Source organism: Mytilus californianus, unplaced genomic scaffold, assembly GCF_021869535.1.
Source record: "Mytilus californianus isolate M0D057914Y unplaced genomic scaffold, xbMytCali1.0.p SCAF_2, whole genome shotgun sequence".
In the NCBI taxonomy this organism is placed as follows: domain Eukaryota; kingdom Metazoa; phylum Mollusca; class Bivalvia; order Mytilida; family Mytilidae; genus Mytilus; species Mytilus californianus.
In genome coordinates this window covers 113,433,424-113,459,289 of record NW_026262668.1, presented here as the reverse complement: position 1 = coordinate 113,459,289, position 25,866 = coordinate 113,433,424, and the positions used below count along the sequence as shown (strand labels likewise).

The following is a 25,866-nucleotide window of genomic DNA, read 5'->3' as shown; positions in this document are numbered from 1 at the left end:
CACATTACTACGGATGTAAATAATCAACCAATCAGCTTTCGACACGAATCGTAGTAAGGGAAAAAAGACGACACAATCGTGCACATACGACATATCTGAAAGACTGGAAATTGAAGAAGCGACAAGTTAGAAAAAAGAAAAAATCTCTTTAAAGAATTTGAATAATCAAGAAACCTATTCTCCTAATAGAAACACGCAGTAAGTAAAGTAACACACACAATCTATGTTTCAATTGTTTATTTTTTCGGACACCGGCCGGTGTAAAATTTTACACATACAAATACGACGTGACAGTCGTTTTTGACAGCTGGTTTAGTCTTGAGAATTCTTAATTTTCAGGATGGAGCATGTAACATAGTTAACAAAACTGTTAATCTACCTTGGCATTCTATATCTACATGTATTGTATACTATATAAGCATACACAATTTTTAAAGACGATAATTCAAAATCGAACACTAGTAGTACTAGTAGTAGATAAACCAAAAAAAAATGTAATCCACTGTTCACAGTACAAGAAGACATATACCAATGATTTCAATAACGCACTGTACTCAAGAACAAACATAGAGCACATTTAGACAAATAAAAATACCTATGATATGAATAAAGTCTCTATAAAGTAAAAGCAGAACATTACAAGAAGACCGAGAATTCCACAAGGTTTCAGAATACAGGCTGCTGATACAGATAATTAATTTCATATAAAGTAGATCACAACTTTTATCATACTCATATTCTTCTAGTAGACAGAGTTTATTGTAGTCCGATTTTGTTATATATGCCAAGTTTGTTTTAGTTGGGAGTTTGTTATGGGCCAAGTTAACAGGAAGTCCTCAAAATGTTCCAGTCAGTCATTCTATATTATAACGGCAATTATGCTGTTGGGTATACAAATATTTGCCACTCACCAGTCCTAATAAAATATGAAAAAAAGAGGAAGCAAAAATTTAAGATGCCGTGGCTTACAATGTCAATTGTTGATCTATTATGTACAATAGGCCTCTTCACGGTTAGTTTCGGCGAATTATAGTTATCTCGTACCATTGTAAACTCGTACCAATGTCAACTCGTACCACTAAAAAAAACTCGTACCAATGCAAACTCGTACCACTACTAACTCGTACCACGGTAAATTCATACCATTGTAAACTCGTACCAACTTATTTAAATGCATTCAAATGGTGTTTAATGATGAATATATACTTTAATTTCACTCAATACCTCTTAAGTCTGTAAAATGTATATAATTTGAAATTACAATGACCAATTTGTAGCTTATTTTCCTTGTCTAATTGGATAGAGAAAACCGTGGCAGATTGGCTCTGTTGTCTCCCTTGAATAGACTCTTTTTTAAACTTTTACTGACAACTATTTGACTTAATTTTTAATCATTCCAAATCAGTAACATTGAATAGTATTTTTCTATTGGTTCTAAAAGGAATTTTATTTAATGAAAGAATTTATTTATTGTGTTTTAAAGGTTTAAAATTGTTTATGACCAACAGTTAGAAAGTATGAAATTTATTTTTATACAATATTCAGCACATTTTAGCAGAATATGATCATGCTAATATGATTAAACAAGTTGATTAGTTAATAATCAACCAATAATCACACAATCAAAGGAATTTAATATATGTATAAGCATGGTAATTAAGAAATTACATTCGTATTTTTGTCTAAGTTTTCATTAAAATCTGGTATAAAATTCAAAGATATTTTAATTTTTTGTATAAAGCTTAAAAAAAAAAATAATCATAAAAACATTCGTATTTTTGTCTAAGTTTTCATTAAAATCTGGTATAAAATTCAAAGATATTTTAATTTTTTGTATAAAGCTTAAAAAAAAAATAATCATAAAAACATTCGTATTTTTGTCTAAGTTTTCATTAAAATCTAGTATAAAATTCAAGTAATTCAACTTTTTTTATTTAGTTTACCAAAAAAAAAAATCATAAAACATTCGTATTTTTGAATATTTTTAATGGTACGAGTTTGCAGTGGTACGAGTTCTGATTGGTACGACTTCCCAGTGGTACGAGTTTACGTTGGTACGAATTAACTTTTTTGGTACGAGCTTACGTGGTACGAGTTAACAATGGTACGAGTTAACTTGCTTCCGTTTCGGCCATATTGGATAGGGGGCAGATTTTCATAATTAAGGTAAAAATGGTGTGCAAAATACGGGAAAACATCGTTAAAACAGAACAGTGGCTTGGAAACATGCATAGGATTTCCCATACTTTCATACTATTTCCACCTCTTTCAAAAAAATCTGCCCCCTATCCAATATGGCCGAACTAACCCTGAAGGGGCCTATTAGTTTTCATTTCATCACTGGCTTCCAAATTTAGTACATGTACTGACTAGCATTTTAAACATATTGCAAAATAACCCTTTTAGTTTTAGATGTCTTTTGGTTGTTTCACTGTTGGGTTTCTGTCTCTTTGATAACAGCATTATTAAAGCAGTTATTTATACACATAAACAAATATCAAACATTTATATTGTGATACAATACAGTTATAAGAATCAAATAAACTTACAGTAAAATACTTAAATATTGATTGGGAAATTCAGGGCAATTAACTTTTTTTCTCCGAACAAGTAAAATTTACAGCTTTACTTGACAAGGGACAAGTGCTCAAAACAAATATTTCCATACACCTGTAATATCAGTTATATATCGGTGTTTTTAAACATTAATGTCTATTGTAGGAATGAAGTTGATTGGATTGATAGCCCTTTTGGGTTTGAGCTGTGTTATGGCCAAAGATGAAGAATCTAAAAAAGAAAGTGTCGGTACAGTGATTGGTATTGATCTGGGAACAACTTACTCATGGTATGCAAGACATTATATATAAGTTTCAGGGTTTGAAAATTTATATCCCCTTATGAGTGGACACCAGTACAGAAGTTGCACAAGAATTCTTATTGGAAGCTTCTTTTTTTAATTGGACATGGAGTTATACATATACATGTACATGTATTTATCGATGTATGATTTTTTTCATTGATAAAAGTACAAATCTCTAAGTGAGGGCTAATATACATGTATCATTAAAACGTTTAAACCCGCTGCAATTGTTTGCACCTGTCCTAAGTCAGGAATCTGATGTTCAGTAGTTGTCGTTTGTTGATGTGGTTCATAAGTGTTTCTCGTTTTTTATATAGATTAGACCATTGGTTTTCCCGTTTGAATGGTTTTACACTAGTAATTTTTTAGGCCCTTTATAGCTTGCTGTTCGGTGTGAGCCAAGGCTCCGTGTTGAAGACCGTAATTTGAGTACACAGTTATCGTCCTTTGATTTTCGTTGTCCACGAATATAGTCCCTAGTGTGGACAGTGTGTTGCCTGCCAATTTTTTTAGTACCCCTTCCAAATGTATTTCTTCATGTTTTATGCCTCAAATAGCAAGTAGGGGGATTAAATAACACTGTAAAAAAATTTGGGTCATGAATTTTAAAGTAAAGTAGTGATTTGGTCCAGCTGAAAAAGGTTAAAAATTAGCACTTCGGAAGCTGTCAAAAGATTTCAAGACCCCCTTAAAATAGAATTGTCCATATTTTAAGTTAGAGCCGATGAAGTTTTCTATAATTTTGATTTAATTTGTCCCAAAAGTAGTACAACACACTGTAAAAATATTATTGAGAAAGCGCAGGTGGGATTTTTTTTATTTTCATTTATTGTCTAAAAGTAATGCACTACGAAATAACTGTGTTCTCGGACCACCTATAATGGTTTACTTTTATAAATTTTGACTTGGATGGAGAGTTGTCTCATTGGCACTCATACCACATGTACATCTTCTTATATCTATGTTTGTGAAATTAATATCTTAATTTTATTTTCCTAAGAAACATTTGAGCATGATGTTTCTGATTGTATATATATACTCGCTAACTTAATATTCATTGATAAAATATCTTTTATTATAGTGTTGGTGTGTTCAAGAATGGAAGAGTTGAAATAATCGCCAATGATCAAGGTAACAGAATTACACCATCATATGTAGCATTCACAGAGGATGGTGAGCGATTGATTGGTGATGCAGCTAAGAATCAGTTGACAACTAATCCTGAGAATACAGTCTTTGATGTTAAACGTTTGATTGGGCGTGATTGGGATGACAAATCTGTTCAAGCTGACATTAAACACTACCCATTCAAAGTTATTAACAGAAATAGTAAACCAATCATTCAAGTCAATGTTGGAGATAGTCAGAAGAGTTTTGCACCAGAGGAAATCTCTGCTATGGTATTGGGAAAGATGAGAGATATTGCAGAAGGCTTCCTTGGTAAAAAAGTAACCAATGCTGTTGTCACTGTTCCTGCTTACTTCAACGATGCCCAGCGACAGGCTACCAAAGATGCTGGTGTCATTGCAGGTCTTAATGTCATGAGAATTATAAACGAGCCGTAAGTGTGCAGTTTTTTTCATCTTGTTTGTTTTGTTAAGGTTCGATAATCACTCAGATTTTATCAATTAATAACATTGAACACCATGAATTCATACAAATATACAAATAAAATGTCATTAAACAATTATCAGTCAAGCTGCTGTTGTCAGATTGAAATAACATTATAGTTGAATATGATATTAATTGTTTTATAGGTATTGGATATAAAGAATTTTTGGCCATGATAGTGCTCACAGAACAGATGTGATTTATATGCTTTAATAATTTGTTTATGATTCGAAATACATTAATTTATAAATGAGTATGTATAATTTTTTTCAAAGAATAATCACAAAGTCAGTTGAACACTACAAAAGTTTAGTCAACATCTGACATACAATGTATGAACATGAAATATTTTCAAATTAGATAACTGTATTGGTAGACTTTGAGTGTGAATTAGTTTATGATTGTAGTAGAAATAATTTGATTTCATTTCAGAACTGCTGCTGCCATTGCTTATGGTCTTGACAAAAGGGAAGGTGAAAAGAACATCCTTGTTTTTGACCTTGGTGGTGGAACTTTTGACGTATCATTGCTGACTATTGACAATGGTGTGTTTGAGGTTGTTTCGACAAATGGTGACACTCACTTGGGAGGTGAAGACTTTGACCAGAGAGTAATGGAACACTTCATCAAACTATACAAAAAGAAGAAGGGAAAAGACATCAGGAAAGATAACCGTGCTGTCCAGAAACTTAGACGTGAAGTGGAAAAAGCTAAGAGAGCCTTGTCATCTGCCCATCAAGCCAGAATTGAAATAGAATCCTTGTTTGAAGGAGACGACTTCTCTGAAACTTTAACTAGAGCTAGATTTGAAGAACTTAACATGGTAAGCATGTCACTTAATGTATGAAGTGCTAAAGGTTAACATAGCAGAAGCTTTCCTTTTTAGCTCACATGGTCTAAAGTATGTTAAGGGTCATATAAGCAATTTCAATAATTTTGTTTCTATTATTTCAGTTAATGGTGTGACCTATAACTTTTAACTTTTTCTACAGCCGCAAAATTTTATTTTGCCGTTGTATATTGGTATGACGTCTTCGTCATTTTCGCACTCTAACTTTAGTTTAAGTGAATGGATCTCTATTAAATTTTACCATAAGGTTCAATACCACAAAAGGAAGGTTGGGATTGTTTTTTGGGGTTATAGTACCAACAGTTAAGGAAAAAGGGGCTAAAATAAGCATTTTTGTAACTTCCAGACATAACTTTTGTGTTAGTGTATGGATCTCTCTGACATTGTACCACAAGGTTCCATATCACGAAGGGAAGGCTCACTTCATGCTGGGATTGATTTTGGGGGTAATTGCCTCCAAATTTTAGGAATTAGGGGCAAAAAAAAGGGGCAAAAAACAAGCATTTTTCTAGTTTCATGACAATAACTTGTGTGTAAGTGTATGGATCTTTATGAAATTGTACTACAAGGTTCCATATCACAAAGGGAAAGCTGGAATTTAGTTTGTGTGAAATTGCCTAAAACGTTTAGGAAAAAGGGTACAAAAATAAGCATCTTTCTAGTTTCCGGACAATAACTTGTGTTCAAGTGTATGGATCTCTCTGAAATTGTACTGCAAGGTACCATACCACAAAGGGAAGGCTGTGATTGATTTTGGGGGTAATTGCCTCAAAATTTTAGGAATTAGGGGCAAAAAAAACAAGCATTTTTCTAGTTTCAGGAGAATAACTTGTGTGTAAGTGTTTGGATCTTTAAGAAGTTGTACTAAAAGGTTCCATATCACAAAGGGAAAGCTGGATTTGAGTTTGGGTGTAATTGCCCTAAACGTTTAGGAATTTGGGGCCAAAAAACAAGCATTTTTCTAGTTTCCAGACAATAACTTGTGTTCAAGTGTATGGATCTCTCTGAAATTGTACTGCAAGGTACCATACCACAAAGGGAAGGCTGGGATTGAGTTTGGGGGTGATGAATCATAAGGGGGTTCAAAAAATTTGGGGGGGGGATTTTATTTTCTTTAAAATTTTCCATTTTAAATTGGTTATTTCTGATTTATATATAAAAGCAAATAATAATGATATGGTTTGAATAGGTAAATTAAAAAAATTTAAGTTCTTAGACCACATTTTTATGTCAGAAACCTATGCTGTGTCAAATATTTCATCACAATCCAAATTCAGTGCTGTATCAAGCTTGAATGTTGTGTCCATACTTGCCCCAAATGTTCAGGGTTCGACCTCTGTGGTCGTATCAAGCTGCGCCCAGCGGAGCATTTTATTACACATTTTGACTTGAATGGAGAGTTGTCTCATAGACACTCATACCACATCTTCTTATTTCTATGAATAGTGCTTTGATGATTGATTTTTAAATAATTTTTGGTTCTTAGACCCTTACCTGGCATTCAATAAAGCCAATATCAAGGAAGTTTATAATTATATAGGATAATGATTGTAAAGATTTTCTCTACAATGCAAGATGTCAGTTTGAAGCTCGGTCTGAATCATCTTCAGTGTTTTCAGTTTTAATGATGCATGTATATCCACTTTCCACTGGTGTACAGGCCTGTGGAAAGAACTCTAGAGGTCAAGTAGGTTCTCTGGTTTTTAATTGCCCTTAATTTGTTTATTGACTAATATGTTATTATTCAGAAAACAATTTAAATTTGGCAAGTACAAATGTAGTTCTGTTTAGACTAGTATTTACAGTGCCACAAAGTTAAGGTTTTACCGGTACTTCAACGATTGCAGTGACAATATAAGAAGTGTTGAGTTTACAATATTGTCAGGCATGCTACTTGTGACTATTTTTTAAATAGTATTTACTGCAAATTACAAGTGTTTTATTGAGTATTCTTATTTACAGGACTTGTTTAGATCTACTATGAAGCCAGTCCAGAAAGTAATGGAAGATGCAGATATGAAGAAAGAAGAAATTGATGAAATAGTTCTTGTTGGTGGTTCTACCAGGATTCCAAAGATCCAACAGCTTGTCAAAGATTATTTCAATGGAAAAGTAAGTGCATTTCCATTTCATCAAATAATATATAGAATGTATCTTAATTAATAAGCCCTCGATGTTTAGTACAGATAGTGTAATGTGTCTTTACATGAAAAGTTGAAACATTCAGTAGTAAAATGTTTTAATTTGCTAGCAAATGTCTTAAAATTGGTCTGGCAATATTTTGGTTCACTTAGACAAGCTATTGCAATATGTCTGACCAAAGCTCTTGACAAAAATTATAAAAAAAATTGCTTTAATCTGACAAGCTACTCTTAAGACAATTTAAAGGCTGTCTGAAGGAAGATTAATATGACTTTAAAAAAATTCAAACCTTGATTTATTTTATTTTCAAAAGAAAACTACTTGAGATTGAAGTCATATCATCAATTTAAATAATGTTTCATTTGTTTTTTAAAGGAACCTAACAGAGGTGTAAACCCAGATGAGGCTGTTGCCTATGGTGCCGCTGTCCAGGCTGGAGTTCTGGGAGGAGAGGAAGATACTGGTGACTTGCTCTTGTTGGATGTCAATCCATTAACTATGGGTATTGAAACAGTTGGTGGCGTCATGACCAAACTTATCCCAAGAAACACTGTAATTCCAACAAAGAAATCTCAGGTATTCTCTACTGCTGCAGACAATCAACCAACAGTTACAATTCAAGTCCTAGAAGGTGAACGTCCAATGACAAAAGACAACCATCAACTTGGAAAATTCGACCTGACTGGCATTCCACCAGCACCAAGAGGTGTACCACAAATTGAGGTAACCTTTGAAATTGATGTAAATGGTATCCTTAAAGTAAGTGCTGAAGACAAAGGTACAGGAAATAAAAATAATATTGTTATTCAAAATGACAATAACAGATTATCTCCTGATGACATTGAACGTATGATAAATGATGCTGAAAAATTTGCAGATGAAGATAAACAAGTTAAAGAAAAAGTAGAAGCTAAAAATGATATTGAAAGCTTTACATACAATCTTAAAAATCAAATAGGCGATAAAGAAAAGTTGGGAGCAAAATTAAGTGATGATGATAAGAAAACAATAGAAACTGCTGTAGATGAAAAAATTAAATGGTTGGACAGTAATCCTGATGCTACTACTGAAGAACTTAAAGAACAAAAGAAAGCTTTAGAAGAAATTGTCAATCCAATTATAAGTAAAATTTACCAAGGTGCAGGAGGTGCTCCACCACCAGGAGGAGAAGGAGGAGAGGAAGAGGGATCAGAGAAAGACGAATTATAAAAGTGACTCTATTTAGGATGATTAATTTTAATTATTTATTAACACTATTGTGATAGGGTTCTTTTTGTTTTCCATCAAAATCTGGTCTCAAGTAACAAGGTGAAGGTTACATGTTCAATCCAAACATTTGCATGGTTCATTTAAATATTTGAAGTGAACATAAATTTTCATAAAATAGTATAGCTTTAAAGTGGGCATAAAAACCAATTGTGCTTAATTTTCCTCAGTAAATAAGAATGATTTTCTGACCAGATAAAAAGAACTGTAACATTTACAGTACACACAAGGGAATTCTTTCTAAAGTCACCCTTGCTGTTGGTGATGAATCACTGTGAAAAAGGTGATAGCTGGTTAATCTACAAAGAAGTTTTTAGAATGATTTTCCAACTAAACCACCTTGTATGTACTGTATCAAGGCACTGGGGTGTTGTGTGGCTCATTTTCATTAAGAGTGGAAGTTTGGCTCCATACTACTACTAGTTTGAGAGTGATGCATAAAGTTCATATTTTGTTACTCCGTATGAATGATATATATACTTTGTATATACAATATGTTTATACATTTTGTTAGAAATAGTACAACTAGCAGATGAGTAAATGTGTATAAATGTGTATGATAGTGCAATGATTTGTGTGTAAACTTTTTGAAGTAGAGAGGCAAAAATGGTTTTATGAATGTATATATGAAAGTTACATGATATGTTATGAATAAAGTTTATTGTTTGTAAAAAGTTTTGTTTTATGCATAATGGACTACTTGGGTCCTTCAGTTCTACTTGAGTCCATTTGATGTGTGTATTCTATTCAAAAATACATTTTAATTTAACATCTGATTTTCATTTTACAACAAAATATTCTTGTACAATCTGTATCACACTTTTTAGAGCATGAACACGTCATATAAAAAAAAATATTTTGTTTGATAAAGCAACGAACTGTAAATTTGTTTTCCTTTAGTCACATGGAAGTGCTGTATGTACAAGTGAAATCCATAACATATTAAAATCCTGCATAATCTGCAGCCTCAAAACAAGCTTTGTGGCCTTAATTTTTTATTACTTTTAAAAATACAATGTAGCATGATATGGACTACATTTTGTCACTCGAAGTGTTAAAAAATCTTAACATTTTTTTTGTAGTCCAATTATAATACCTTACTAGTAGGGAACTTGAAATATGTAATACAAAATTTCTGAAAATAAATATCATTGTTGATATGGATTAAAGAAAAGGATTGCAAAAGAAAATTCAACATGAAATAAAAACATTGGGGTCATATTAGCATTGCCCCTGGTTTATATTCCTTCTGATAATAGTTTATTTGGAAGTTCTTCACAGTTGCTAGTTAAATTGTAGAAAAGACCTATACATGTGAAAGTAAAAAGTTGCCTCTAGTTGACAAGGACGAAATATAAATGTTGGTGAATATTTTTTTACAAATAAGTCCATTTATTGTTCTACAAAAGGTGGTCTCATGGTATTGTGGAAGGTTGTTTGTTTGATTCCTTGAAGGGTCAAACCATAGACTTTAAATTGGTATTTACTGTTTCACTAAGATCAAGAGAAAAGACTGTTCAGCTCTGAGTCCAAATAATGTGTTTAAGTAAGGTGCTTCCTGCAGATTGTTGCCTTGTAAACTAGCACATTATAGATAAATATGGCTCAGTTTGAAGGCCGTGTACAAAGGTTTCATACACTAATTGCATTAACAAGTTCTTGTCCTGTTATGCATGTATTGCTAATGGATGTAAATCATCAATTATTCACTGACACATAGCAGATGGTGGAACAGAACACTTGCTGAATATGAAATGGATTGAAACATTATTTCAACTGCAAACACACATATGTACAGGAGTAACTCTATCCTTGAAATAAAATATCAGTAACTTTTGAGTGCCTTGAATAAAATACATTGTCATCTGACCTTGACCTCATTCATCGTTCATTGGTCTATATTAAGTTTTCATGGTTAAGTATGTTTCTTAGATCCTATAGGTTGCACTTTGTAAATACAGCTGTTTCTCAAACCACGCCTCTTTTGGGGAGATATAGAATATTCATAGATAATTAATTTTGTTTACATACTGGTTCCCAGTTATGATCTCTAGGTTTCATCTCATAGAGACACAACTTGGGAATGTTACCAGTAAATATACATATGCATATTGTTTATATTGAAATCTGTGGTAATCCTTCAGTCAAGGTAGGGATAGTTAAGAAATTTAGTGTTAGTTAAAACTCTCAGAAGTTCAGGGCATATAAACATTGAAAATATGCCGCACAGCCCTATATTTTGACCTTTGAAAAAAATTGTAGTGCATATGAACTTTCCTTTCTAAGATATGATTTTTTTTCAAAACTTCATAGTAAAAGTTGTACAGTTTTAGCCGTAACAGGAGTTCCTATGGGAAATTGTATTGTCAATATTTACAAAAATGCAACCTATAAGCAATAGGTCAACTAAATTTAATGCATAGATTGATTGTAAGGTGTACATATCTGTCTGGCATGTTTCGTCTGACCTTGACCTCATGTTCATGGTTCATTGGTCAATGTATAAACTTAACTATATTTGGTGTATATAATGATTAAGGTGTACATGTATTTCCGGTTAAGTTTATCTGACCTTGACCTCATTTTCTTGGATCATGTTAAGTTTATGTGATACTGGTAGTAAAGCTTTTATATTTAGGACTCCACATAAAATCAACATCACCCAGTTCAACTTTTATTCATGTACAAAGTATATATAACCTTGTGGTCAAATGCTGATCGGAAGTGTGAAGACTATTTGGCCCTGCCCCTCAGACATGGTCTGTTGACTTTGAAACTTGTGCATAGTTTACATGTGAAAGTTTGTGTCTATGTCGGTTTAAATGGATCCACTAAGTGATAAGACAATCTTAAGTTGTGCAGTTGTAGAAGCTTTGGCACATCTCATTTCCATAGATACTATTTGGCCCATGCCTCCAAGTCATAGCCTATTGCTTTGAAACTTTTAAATAGTTAACATGTTTATAAAGTTTGTTAGGTCAGTCAATGATACTTTTGCAAGGATTCCATATACCAAATATTATTTAATGATATAAGTTTATGGAATCCATACAAGGCGAATCTGACCATTATACCGGGCTCACCTTACCTCGCGAGACCTCATTTCATGGATCAGTGATTAAGGTTAATAGTAACACGATTAGGTCCGTTATCCATATACTATAAGAAGTAGGTCAACTATAATTTAGGTGTATGGGCTGATTGTAGGGTGTACATGTCAGTCAGGCAGGTTTCATTTCATCTCTACCAAATTTTCATTGTTCGTAGATCAATGTTAAGTTTTTATACGCCCGTTTACGGGACGTATTATGGTATACCGTTGTCCGTCTGTCCGTCCGTCGTCAACATGTCGGACATTAACTCAAATACACTTTAACCAATTTGCATAAAACTTTGGTGAATTGTTTATATCTATTGACGTGAGCTCCCTTTCGTTTTTTATAAATTTCAGATTTTTCGTTTCCGAGTTATGGGGTTTTATTCATAAAAAAAGGGGGATTTTCCAGTTTTCGGACAAAAACTCAAAAATGCTTTCAGCAGTTCTTATGAAACTTTGGTGAATTGTTTATATCTATTGATGTAAACTCCCTTTATTTTGTTTTGGTCTATTTCTCAGATATTATAAGTAATAAGTTGACTATATTTTGTTTGAAATGATTATAGTGTATATGTCTTGTTTTAAAATAATCTGTCCGATCGAAACCAAATTAGGAGCGTTTAAGGAAACATTCTACCATTTATCATAGAAACAATAAAATTATCATTGAGCACTCTTTTAAAAGACAACATTTTGACATTTGAAATCTTGAAAATTTGAAATTTGGACTTTTACTCGAAATTTCGATCTTTTTTTAAAGTCAAAATTTCAAGATTGTATTTCGTCGAAATTATGAGTTAGTCAAAATTTTCTTAGATAAAAGTTTCAACGCCAATTTGATTTTTAGCTTACCTGGCCCAAAAGGGCCAAGTGAGCTTTTCTCATCACTTGGCTTCTATCGTCCGTCGTCGTCCGTTAACTTTTACAAAAATCTTCTCCTCTGAAACTACTGGGCCAAATTAAACCAAACTTGGCCTAAATCATCCTTAGGGTATCTAGTTTAAAAAATGTATCCGATGACCCTGCCCATCAACCAAGATGGCCGCCATGGCTAAAAATAGAACATGGGGGGTAAAATGCAGTTTTTGGCTTATATCTCTGAAACTAAAGCATTTAGAGCAAATCAGGTCAAGGTCTATCTGCGATGAAATTTTCAGACGAATCAGACAACCCGTTGTTGGATTACTGCCCCTGAATTGGTAATTTTAAGGAAACTTTGCTGTTTTTGGTTATTATCTTGAATATTATAATAGATAGAGATAAACTGTAAACAGCAAAATTGTTAAGCAAAGTAAGATCTACAAATAAGTCAACATGACCAAAATTGTCAATTGACCCCTCACAATTTTTTGTGAATTTTTGTTAAATTTTACAAAAATCTTCTCCTCTGAAACAACTGGGCCAAATTAAACCAAACTTGGTCTAAATCATCCTTAGGGTATCTAGTTTAAAAAATGTATCCGATGACCCTGCCCATCAACCAAGATGGCCGCCATGGCTAAAAATAGAACATGGGGTAAAATGCAGTTTTTGGCTTATATTTTTGAAATTAAAGCATTAAGAGCAAATCTGACAGCAGGTAAAAATGTCCATCAGGTCAAGATCTATCTGCCCTGAAATTTTCAGACGCATCAGACAACCCGTTGTTGGGTTGCTACCCCTGAATTGGTAATTTTAAGGAAATTTTTCAGTTTTTGGTTTTTATCTTGAATATAATAAGAGATAAACTGTAAACAGCAAAAATGTTCAGCAAAGTAAGCTCTACAAATAAGTCAACATGATCAAAATTGTCAATTGACCCCTTCAGGAGTTATTGCCCTTTAAAGTCAATTTTTCCCAATTTTTCGTAAATTTTTGTAATCTTTTACAAAAATCTTCTCCACTTAATCTACTGGGCCTAAGATAATTAAACTTAGCCACAATTTTCAATAGGGTATCTTGATTTAGAAATGTATCCGATGACCCTGCCATCCAACCAACATGGCTCCCATGGCTTAAAACAGAACTTAGGGGTTTACTATAGAAGTCTATGGGAAAATTGTAAAAAACAAATTCAAATGGTCACAACTTGAAAACTATTTTAAATAAGGATAAGGGGTCTTCAGACAATGGGATGACCTGCTTTTAATTTAACTACTGGGCCAAATTAAACCAAACTTGGTCTCAATCATTATTGGGGTATCTAATACTATTTATTATGATTTTAGCCTTATTTTACATGATTTCCAAAACCACAGTAGATACAGGCGAGCGACACAGGCTCTTGAGAGCCTCTAGTTTTATGTTCCTAAAACGCTTCTGTACCAGATGCCTTTAAGTCTATTTAGTCCCCAAAAAGACTTAAGAACATTTCTTATACTTTTTTGCTTTATAATTAAAAAAAATATGAAATACAACATTTTAGCCGAAAAGGTCAAGTGAGCAATCCTTATCACTTAACTTCTGTCTTTTTTAAAAAAGAGGCGAAAGATACCAAAGTAACATTCAAACTCATAGGTCGAAAATAAACTGACACCGCCATGGCAAAAAAAGAAAAAGACCTAAAGACACACACCATACAGTACACAAAACATAACATAGAAAACTAAAGACTGAGCATCAAAAACCGGGGGTGATATCAGATGTTCCGGAAGGGTGCGCAGATCATGCTCCATATATGGAACCCGTCGTGTTGCTTATGCAAGTACAAACCCGTTGATACGTCTTATTCGGTAGGTCACAGATGACATTCAGGGAAAAGAGAACAGGATTGTAGCTACGACAATATTTCATATCGAAGTCATCCGAGAAACAAATATTCCATAACGGTCAACCAACTTGTGATGGCGTCCGTAAAATTTACGAAGGGATTATTTCAATTTCACCACTTGGAACTCTTGGCAGGGGCGGATCCAGCCATTTATAAAAAAGGGGGGGGGGGGTTCCTAACCCAGGATAAAGGGGGGACCAATTATATATCCCCATTCAAATGCATTGATCGATAAAAAAAGGGGGGTTCCAACCCCCGGACCCCCCCCCCCCCCCTGGATCCGCCACTGCTTGGTTTAATAGCTTCCTGGTTAACAGAAACCCTCTATCAAAGAAATCATGATAGGAAATATAAGGCCTGGAATATCGTATCAACTTGGATACACATTCACTTTATATTTTAGAAGCACTCGCAGTATAAAACAAAATTTGGTAGAAATATTTCTTGCAATGACCTTTCCATGAATTGCTACTTATAAAATGTCATCTTTCTTTCTTTTTTCTCTCTTTCTAGTAGATCCCTCCACTATCTGAAGCACCACAGGTTATCTGTGTAATCAGAGCAACGGGTTTAAAAATATGTATAAAACTTCTTCTGCATGTGCGGGCCTACGTTTATATCTTCGCACTACACTGTAGAATTAGTCTGTACAGCATCATATAAGTAGATTATATACACATCTTACCCACCACCTATAAAAACACGTAATGTACAGTACTCATAACTATAAAAGTCACACTAATAGATTTAAAAGTCTTTCTTGTCCAATCACAAAACTTCACAATTAAAAAGTCTATTCCTCATGTGAATTAAAACATCCAATTACTGTCCAACAACTGTCTCAGTTAGCTTCCACTATAAAATGACCTCTGCTTAAATTATCATCCAAACAATATGACAAACATTATCTTAATCTCAAAACGTATCCTTAAAATTAGTCAGTTAACGTTTAGGATATGGTATTTAAATAATTTAATACCACAGGATTTCTCTACTTAATCCATTTAGTCTTAATAAAAAGATTTAACTTGCTACTAAACGATAAAAGGACTAAAAGGTAAAATCGACTACTAGCGCACCAAGCCCTTAATTGGATTAACCCCAGCCTCACCCCACGTGTACATCAAGTCTGGAACATCTTTCCCGGTGTAAGGCAAAACACAATCCTCTGGACATCGCTTCTATCTGGTGAGATATCTCACCAGATTGTAGTACCAATGGCAATGACGGATGGATGATGTCTATTATCATCTGTAAAAATAGTCTACTACACTTTATGTGACTTAATAGATGACTGTCCATTTGTTCCACAAACTTTTCTAAGCTATTTATAAAATGTTTCCTAGTATTTTCTAATGTCTTACACTTTAATATAAAATGTTCAATATCTTCTTCACCATCATTACACAACGGACAAGTTGGTTTCTCTCTGTTTCCATAGAATTTGGACCTATCCTTCTGTAGTATATATACTCCGGTAGCAATTCTAGCTCTGATACATGCATTCTTGATCGACACGGTTTCTAGACCTGCAGATATCCAAATGTTGTGTAGAGTACCGGGCGTTGCAGTGCGGTTTAGATATACCAAACTTGATTTATTTGCTGCATCTTTTTCCACTATTTTCTTCCAGTGGCCATTTATTTTCTGTTTTACAATGTTCTTCCCATCTTCGATAGCCAAGGGTTACGATCCACTTCCCTCCTCTCTATCTAGAGAGGAGGGAAGTGGATCGTAACCCTTGGCTAGCGAAGATGTGTTCTTCCATTCAGCTGGAGATGGTCTAGAGCTTTCCTCCTCTCTCTCTAGAGAGGAGGGAAGTGTATCGTAGCCCTTGGCTAGCGAAGATGTGTTCTTCCATACAGCTGGAGATGGCATATTTTCAATAAGCGTAAAAATGGATGTAAGATCATATTGGTCAAGCAATTTCTTTGCATAGATAAACCAACTATTCGAAGTGTCATCTTTAACTAATATCTGCCGAACGCATATTTCCTTTTCAATGCAGTCATTTCTCAGGATACTGCTGAGTCTAATCAATATTTGGTAATGTATTGTAGACTCAATTGGTAACTGCCCAGAGAGAATGTATACTGCTGAATCTGCAGTTCGATCTGGAAGATTTTTGGATATTCTTCAGAACTTTCTTGTGATATTGATTTAGCTCCTCATAGTAATTTTTCTTGAGTACTACTGATTCGAGACCAAAAAATCAACCTTGGCATGACATATGCATTCCATAACTTGACACTAATCTTGGGATTTACTCCATTATAACCATGAAGTCCTTCCCCCATTAACGCATAGGAAGTTCTCCTGGCCATTTTTATTCTTTCCGCTATAAGATTGGATTTGCCATCAGTTCTCTGTATACCAATGTGTGTATAACTTTCAACTTCTTCAAGCTGGCTGCCATGCAGCTTTAAGTTTACCCCATCGACCACCTTATATTTACTATTATTAAAAGTCATAGACTTGCTCTTTGCATCAGACAACATGTAACGTTCACAATCTGCGTAATGCTCCTGCATCAGCAACATAGTTTGTAATTCAAACAGACTCTTAGACAGTAGTAATACATCATCTGCACAGGTTGGCGATCCTACGTGGATTGAGCCAATGTTAGCACCAATATGTTCGTCTTCAAACGACTTAAGCAACGGATTTATGAATACTTTATACAATAAGGGTGACAGAATTCCTCCTTGTCGAACGCCTTGTTCTTCCTTAAACAAATTCGAATAATTTCCATCCCACTTTACCCTTTAAGTAAGTTCATTATACCAATCATAAAGTATTTTCCAATCATTGTCTTTATTCCTGCACAGTGTAATTTCCGTAATAGCGAAGCATGCCAGACTACATCAAAGGCTTTTGATGCATCAATGAAGACTGCGTGGAGTGGATAATTTCCATTTATGGCTTCGGCTAATACTTCTGTAAAAAGGAGACCTGCATTTGTTGGAGGCACTTTTTTGGTAAACCCTCTTTGTAGTTTACTTTGTTTAGGTTCTAATGTTTGTATTATTTTATTTTGAAGTAACTTTTCAAAAACTTTCCCTATAATGCTAAAAATTGTTATACGCCTGTATGAGTTTGGATCATCTGAAGGCTTTCCCTGTTTTTTAAAACACTGGAGTAGTAGAGAGTGAGACTGCCCTCCTCAAGTGAGGATAATTCTATTCCCCCTAATCTTCCAGCTTTCTCTAATCTTCTTAATCCAGCTTATGGTATGATTTTAAGCACTCTAATCTTCTTAAAGCAGCTTATGATGCAACTTTAAGCACATTATTATGTAATCAATTGGATTAAGATAATCCTTCTTTTTTAATCTAGATTATAGATCGTCAATGTTTTGTTCCCCCTTTTAATCCTGATTAGAGTAAACAATTGTTAATTATAAACTATTTGTTTTCGGATTAGAGAACCAACTCTCAATTGATATCCTAGATTAGAGGAATCACTTTTAATAATTGACCTATTGTTTGGAGATAATTGAAATCCACTTGTGTTCAGACAAAATTAGCGGATCCTTTGTTTGATTAAATGAAATGAATTGTAACGGAAAGAGAGACAGACTATTTTTATTTTTACAAGAAATACTCTACAACACAGATTGCAAGAAAGAAAGAAGAAATATTTACGAACCGCTAACTTTATTTTCTTACAAACTAGTCGAGATAAGGATAGTTAAATTAAAAAAAGTTTTTTCTCTTTTTCTTTGTAAATTCTAGATATTATTTTCTTTCTTTTCTCGATTAGTTTGTTTAAAAATAAAACACCTCATTGTCTCATCTATCTATAGTTTCTTTAAACAAAAAAAAAATAATAACACATTTCATTTGTTAAACATTTATTTAAAATATTTTAGATCCTTTTTGATTTTTACTTGAAACATTTAAACTGCAACCATTTTTTTCTCTTCTTTTTTATGATGAATATACTGTTCATGTCCTTCACTGTATTCATCTGTTTCCTTAAAATAACCTTTTTTGGTCATCCAACAAAGAGTCGAGAAAATCTACTTCCATTGGTTCCTAAAACATATATACACTTGTAATTAAGTATTCATTTTTAGTTATAAATAATATTTAATTATTTGATAAGAAAACAAACAAAATATGATGAAATTCTTTTTTTCTTCAAAAAAAAAATATAAGAAAAAAAAATCATTCTTTTAATTAGGTAAAGATAATAAAAGCTTTCCTTTATTCACCCACGTGACGTCACCTCTTCACACTCTAATTATAGAAATTGAAGATGATCGCCATGTTTTTGTTTGTTGTCCTGAGTTGTTTTTTTATCAATTACCCATGTGGGAAGTGATGTAAATACAGCAGAATGTTATAGAAGTGAAGAAATATTGGATTGTCGAGGTGGTGGTATTCAATACTTTAGTGGAGAGATAGATCCTTCTAAAAACAGGGTGTTAATGAACTATATTCTGAAAAGTGACCAGATTCAAAATGTCCGCGTGAAAGCCACTTGTGTGTTCGAACTTACGATGTCAAATAAAGAGCTATGTGGCACAGTGGAAGGGAAAATTATAGTGGTGAACGGGGAAGAATGCTTATCGTATGTAAGTACATCGTGTTTGATTAAATTTTACAAGTGAAAAAATAGTTGAATAGTTAGCATGATTACCATATTAGGAAGTTAATTACATGACCATATAAGGAAAGTATGTGATATTTTGTATACCTTATTAGGAAATGTTTATCATGTGACCATATAAGGAAAAATTAACCACGTGATATATATTTTGATTTCGATTATTGATAAAAATTGATTTATTGTTGAAAATAAAAAAATTATATACTCACATTGAGATATATCTCACTTGCTTCTTTTATATCATTTTCTAATGATATGTCCTGATAAGAAAATAATGCAGGAAATAACATAGTGAGATATATGTCTATGTAAAGGAAGTAATCTATGTCATAAATTTGATTTATAAACTTTAAAAAAATCTTTATTTCATTAGTTATCAATCGCAATTACTCATGTTAAACAATATATTTTGATTATGATTATTGTAATATAAAGGATTATATTTATAAAAGAGTTATGCTTACATTTTTTTGTTTACTACATGTACTGCTGCTTCCACTTGCAACATTATTTTCTACCTCCATAGGCTCCTGCACGGTACTTTCTGTTAAATCAATAACTTGATTCTAAAAAGAAAAAAAAATAATTAGTTAAGACAATAATCAGTGTTTACTACTCATTGTTATGACTAACTTTTTCAGGACACAACCATTGAAACATACACTTCCAGAGTAGAAGAAGTAACGATGACAGAAAAAATTTCACTAGGTAAGATAAGTGTATATTTTTCATATATTTAAGTCAAGACAATAAAGAAAATATACCTGTATGTCATAACCACACTTCTAACATGTAAAACAATATACAAGAGAAAGAGAAAAATGTTAGTGTACATGTAAAACAACATACAAGAGAAAGAGAAAAATGTTAGTGTTTGATAGCAAATATTTTTTATTTAATTAGGAATAAGCACTACAATTGGAGTGAAGGAAATTGAAGAAGAAGAAGGAAACAGCACTTACATCAATGGATTATATTGTTAGTATTAATTTTAAAGATTTGAAATTAAATAAAATAAGAAAATCATTTAATTTACATACCAATAAAGTTTATGTAAGTGGGAGAAAAGACAGAAAATAAAAAAGAAATATAGCATTCATTCCAAAATAAAGCTTTTATCATAAATTAAATGCACATTATCATTGATTACATTAACACTTGTAAATTTTGAATTTTAATTTCATTTGATGGTTAGTATTTATAAAGATTGGTTGTCGTGTAAAACATAAAATAATCAAAAACATAAAATTAGAACATCATAGATTTCATGTTAACACTTGCAAATTTTTTTGTTTGTATTTTTTTTTTTTCATAAAGAGAGATTATTTTATGTTTTCTTCATACATTTTCATTTTTTTGTATTGGTCTTTTTTTCAGTTGTTAAACATAATTTTTTTGAACATAAAATGATTGTCTATCATTGTATTAGTGTTGATATTTTACAATGATTGTATATCATTGTATTAGTGCTGTTATTTGTTACTCAATTAATGCTCACAAAATTCATTCCTTTTCTTCTAGTGCAAAAGAATATATTATGTTTGTTTTGGGGTTTATTTTTTGTGAAGAAATATGTAGTTTGTAATTCTTAAATAAAAACATATGTTTTAAAAGTTAAAAGAATCTAACAAATTATTTAGATTATGCAAAATGAAAACATTCTCATGTATAGTGCTTTTATTATATCATTGGTGCAATCTTATTAAAGCTTTAAACAGAAAGTGATATTCTATGGAAATTAGAGTTACCTCCCTTTATCCATATTTTAGAGACATTTTTTTTTGTTCTCATGTATAGTGCTTTATTATATATCAATGGTGCAATCTTATTAAAGCTTTAAACAGAAAGTGATATTCTATGGAAATTAGAGTTACCTCCCTTTATCCACATTTTAGAGACAACAATATGCTCATAGTTTTTATGTTCTCATGTATAGTGCTTTTATTATATCAATGTTGCAATCTTATTAAAGTTTTAAACAGAAAGTGATATTCTATGGAAATTAGAGTTACCTCCCTTTATCCACATTTTAGAGACAACAATATGCACATAGTTTTTTTTTATGTTCTCATGTATAGTGCTTTTATTATATCAATGGTGCAATCTAATTAAAGCCTTAAACAGAAAGTGATATTCTAAGGAAATTAGAGTTACCTCCCTTTATCCACATTTTAGAGACAACAATATGCGCATAGTTTTTTTGTGTTTTAATAGTTTGTTATATTATGTTTTCTTGTATCATAAGTTCTGACTTTGTTTAAATAGTGTGTGTGTGTGTGTGTGTGTGTATGTGTGTGAAGTTTATGCTTTTGATCTGACTGTGTTTAAAAAGTGTGTGTGGGGGTGAAGTTTATACTTTTGATCTTGTATTGAATTTAAAAAGTGTGTGTGTGAAGTTTATACTTTGGATCTTGTATTTTATTTGTTAAACATTGTACAGATATCTCACCTTTAAGTGAAACTTAATTTTTTTGTTTAGTTAAACATACAGTAAGAGTTGGAAAGAAAATGAACTTTTCTAAAAAAAGTAAAATCAAAATAGAAAAGTAAGACAACAATTAAAATACTTTTCAACTCTGACCATTGTTTGTCTTATTTATTAATAGTTCATTATGTTTTAGTTTTAAAACTATTATGAGTGGAATATTGTCAATGAGATGTATACATGCATGCTATTCATTGCTACACACTTATCTAACATGGTTAAAAAAAAATAAGGAAACAAAAGAAAATAAGGAAAACAAAAGAAATTGGATTATTATGAGTGGAATATTGTCAATGAGAGGTAAACATACATACATAGTTTTCAAAGGTACACATTAATTTATTGTGATAAAATACAAGGATGACAAATAGAATTTTATTGGACATTTTCACTGGTTTAAAAATTCTCATTTTCATGTATGTTTCTCAAGAGTTTGGTTGGTTGGATATAAGTTCAGTATAACACAATGGACGAAGAAGTGAACAATCTTTTGGCACCAATTTATTACAATATAGAAAATCCAAGTTCTTTTTCCTCAGCTAGCAAACTTTATCACATTGTTAATGCGGATGGAAAAAAAATCGGTTACCACAAAATAAAGAGATGGTTAAATGCACAAGACAATTATTCCTTACAAAAAACTCCCAGACGTTCTTTTAAGAGATTACGTGTGTATACAACTGGAATTGGTAACTTAATGGACGTCGACCTAATGCAAGTAAGTAATTTATCACAATGGAACTCTTGATATAATTTTATACTAGTTGCCATAGATTGCTTTAGTCAGGTTGGGAACAAACCCTCTACATGGTGTTTTTACCTGTATAGAGTGATAATCCTTCTATAGAGGGGTATTTTTATTTATACTGGATTTAAAGCAAAATAGGGCAGATTGGCATTTTCTAGTTATATTGGCTATAATCTATAGAATTGTATGCATCAATTGATGTACTTAATTTAATTTGTACATGCCCAGTTTACTGCTAAACTGACTGAATATACAATCTATTGTTCACCATAATTGAAAGCTGTGATTATCAGGTAAATTCTACTCAATTATGTCTCACTGAACAGAATTTCTATTGTTAGATTTAACATAAAATTTAAAGGTCAACTGTCCCTTTTGTTGTTGATCAGGTGTTCAGATAGCTATACAATAGATTTCAAGTTCTGTCACTTTAGCAAAAAACTGGACATCCCAATTTTTAATAAAGTGCATTTATTGATGCATACAATGCTATAGATTATAGCCAATATAACTAGAAAATGCCAATCTGCCCTATTTTGCTTTAAATCCAGTCTAAACAAAAATACCCCTCTATAGAGGGATAATTTTATCCCTCTATAGAAGGATTATCCCTCTATACAGGTAAAAACACCATGTAGAGGGTTTGTTCCCAACCTGTTAGTCGTCGTCTTTGGATGCAAGAATCAAAGAGTAAAAAAGGTGTTGACATAGCCAAAGCTTTTGGAAAAATTCTCCAATCAGCAAAGGTAGACAACATCCGCTCGGACGTTGATGGATGTTTCAAGTCGAAGGTTGTTCAAAAATTTCAAGGAAAGGGGAGTGCGACATTTTGTAACTAAGAACGAGATAAAAGCAAACTATGCAGAGCGTGTGATACAAACCATAAAAAACAAATTTTATCGTTATTTTACTAAAAAGAGAACGTATCGGTACATTGACAACTTACAAAAATTTGTAAAGAGCTACAATGGCGTGAATGCAACACCACACAGGTCCTTAAACTACATTGCCCCCAACGATGTTACACCTGAAAACGAAGCGGATGTATGGGTTCAACAATACTTGAACAAAAAACAATCACATGATATGATGAGTCGACCAAATACCAAAAACACGAAACAACTTAAAACCGAAGCAGATTCGATGAGAAAAAAAAGAATGCAACAACGAAAGAGTTACAAATTTAAAATCGGTTCTCTTGTTCGAATTGCTTATACGCGACACATCTTTAACAGAAGTTATAGTCAAAAATGGACGGATGAGATATTTAAAGTTGTACGGAGATTTAAAAAGCAGAACATCAACATTTATAAATTAGGTTCCTTTTATAACGATGAAGTGATTTTGGGTGAATATTATTCTTCTGAACTTCAAGCTGTTGATAAATCAGATGCATCACTCTGGGTCGTAGAGAAAGTTCTTAAAAAGCGTAAAAGGCGAGGGAAGACTGAGTTTTTATGTAAATTTCAAGGTTGGCCTGATAAATATAATCAATACATTCCCGAGGAAGACATTCAAACACTATCATGAAAAACGATGATATTGATGAGGAGCATATTATTTTCTTAATCAACGACCAATCAAATAAGTATTATCCCGAAAATACACCTTCAAATTTCAAGGTTCACCTAAGTGACACTTTGTATTTAGAGGGGAAGTGGGAAATAGCTGTTTTGGATTTTTATACCGAGGAGAAAATTTCAACTGTAAAAAAAAATAAACACGAACTATACATTTTTTGTGACGTGTGTATGGGTGTAAGCCTGTTTCACAATCAGTTTTCACTTTTACGACGTGTGTTTCCTACACCAAACAATACTTGGAATTACGTTTTTTCTAACCCTATTTTCGTCCCTGTGAAAAAAACTGAAATCCGCGACATAGAAATACATATTTTTGATGAAAGTGGAGAACAAGCGTCATTTTTAACTCAACGTCTGTCCTGTACACTACATATTAGAAAAAGAACAGAGAAGCGTCAACGATGAATGCGGACAAAATGTACATTCCAAGCATGGAGAAGTGGTCAAAATATTACCAAAATGTTGTGCAGGGGAATAATAAAACGTATATAAATCACATGAAAAATACCGGACGTAATGGGTCTTTTATGATACCTATTCAGAATCAAAGATTACCGTCATCGTTGTCGAAATCTAACGAAAAGTGCAATCTTCGTCTAGTTAGTCCAAGTGCACAAATGGTCGAAATGGCTAAAGAGTCTTTAGAAGATGAGGGTTTGCAGATAAAAGGAAAAAAACGTAAACGAAAGACCAGTCCTAAGGCCAGCAGCAGTGGACCTAATATCCACAAAAAGAAAAGAGAACCGAAACGAGACGTATTTTCCAACTAAGAATGGCTTTACTAACATCACAGAACAACTTCACCGAAGCTATTCCTTCACAATTAGAAGTTTTCGAGATACCTCCATACCAGTTAGGAGTTGAGTCAATTTCGTTTGAAGAATGTCGTCCTACATCACAAGTAACAGCCTACAACCCAATAGAATTTAATTTGTGTGCTCAGAACGGACTAGAATACATCGACCTTAAACGATCGAAACTGTATGTTAAGTTGCGTGTAAAACATAGCAATGGAGACAATATCGCTATAGATTCGAAGGTGGCACCATTAAATGGATTTTTCTATGCACTTTTTTCTCAGGTTGACTGTTACCTACAAGGTTCACTGATATCATCCAGTAATACCAACTACTCGTACAAATGCATGATGAAAACGCTACTCGATTATGGACAAGATGCAAAAGCATCACAACTAACAGGTGCGTTGTTTTATAAGGACAGAAGTGGACACATGGACTCTTTTGACACTAACACGGGTCTTTACGAAAGGAAAAAACTGATAGGTAATTCTAAGAGCCTTGATATGGAGGGAATGTTGTTTCACGATCTCTTTGAAATGGATCGTTACTTATTGAATATGGTTGACGTAAAATTGAAACTTTTCAGAAGTAAACCGAGTTTCTGTCTGATGTCGAGCGAAGACGATGCTGACTATGATGTTGTCATTGAAGATATTGTCGTTAAAGTGTGTAAAATTAAAGTCAATCCGGCAATCATTTTTGCTCATTCGGAAGCATTGAAATCAACGAATGCTAAATATCCCTATACAAAAACAGTAATGAAACATATCACTCTTATGATGGGTAGTACGAATGCAGTGTTGGAGAACATTTTCCAAGACGTGAAACCAAAACGAATTATTATGGGTCTAACTTCGACAAACGCCGTGAACGGTGATTATCAACTCAATCCGTGGAATTTTCAACATTTTGACTTACAACAAATAACTCTGTACTGTGATGGAGTTCCTGTAGATGGAATTCCTCTGAAACTACAATTTAACGAAGACCGGGGTGCAACAAATGTTGCAGCGTACGTTAAAACGTTTGAAAACTGTGGAAACGGTGGGGTGGAGATGCGG

General features: G+C 32.9%; 1 protein-coding gene and 1 long non-coding RNA gene across 2 annotated transcripts; one reads left to right on the top strand and one right to left on the bottom strand.

Moving 5' to 3' along the window:
* The first annotated feature begins 61 nt into the window (after positions 1-61).
* On the top strand, positions 62-9,403 carry LOC127730768 (endoplasmic reticulum chaperone BiP-like). The gene is made up of 6 exons (XM_052239314.1): positions 62-198; positions 2,722-2,845; positions 3,942-4,421; positions 4,904-5,294; positions 7,284-7,433; positions 7,839-9,403. Exons 2-6 carry the CDS (start codon positions 2,724-2,726, stop codon positions 8,670-8,672), a joined length of 1,977 nt encoding a protein of 658 aa, XP_052095274.1. The 5' UTR covers positions 62-198; positions 2,722-2,723; the 3' UTR covers positions 8,673-9,403.
* A 9,014-nt stretch (positions 9,404-18,417) lies between these two features.
* On the bottom strand, positions 18,418-23,489 carry LOC127730772 (uncharacterized). The gene is made up of 4 exons (XR_007995297.1): positions 23,369-23,489; positions 19,654-19,755; positions 19,399-19,449; positions 18,418-18,612 (listed from the first exon to the last, which is right to left on the bottom strand). It is a non-coding gene; the product is annotated as an uncharacterized LOC127730772 (long non-coding RNA).
* Positions 23,490-25,866: the final 2,377 nt, after the last annotated feature.

Coding starts and splice junctions, on each gene's coding strand:
- LOC127730768 (XM_052239314.1), top strand. CDS start 2,724: ATGAAGTTGATTGGATTGATAGCCCTTTTGGGTTTGAGCTGTGTTATG. Junction 5,295..7,283: donor GATTTGAAGAACTTAACATG/GTAAGCATGTCA, acceptor TCTTATTTACAG/GACTTGTTTAGATCTACTAT. Junction 7,434..7,838: donor AAGATTATTTCAATGGAAAA/GTAAGTGCATTT, acceptor TGTTTTTTAAAG/GAACCTAACAGAGGTGTAAA.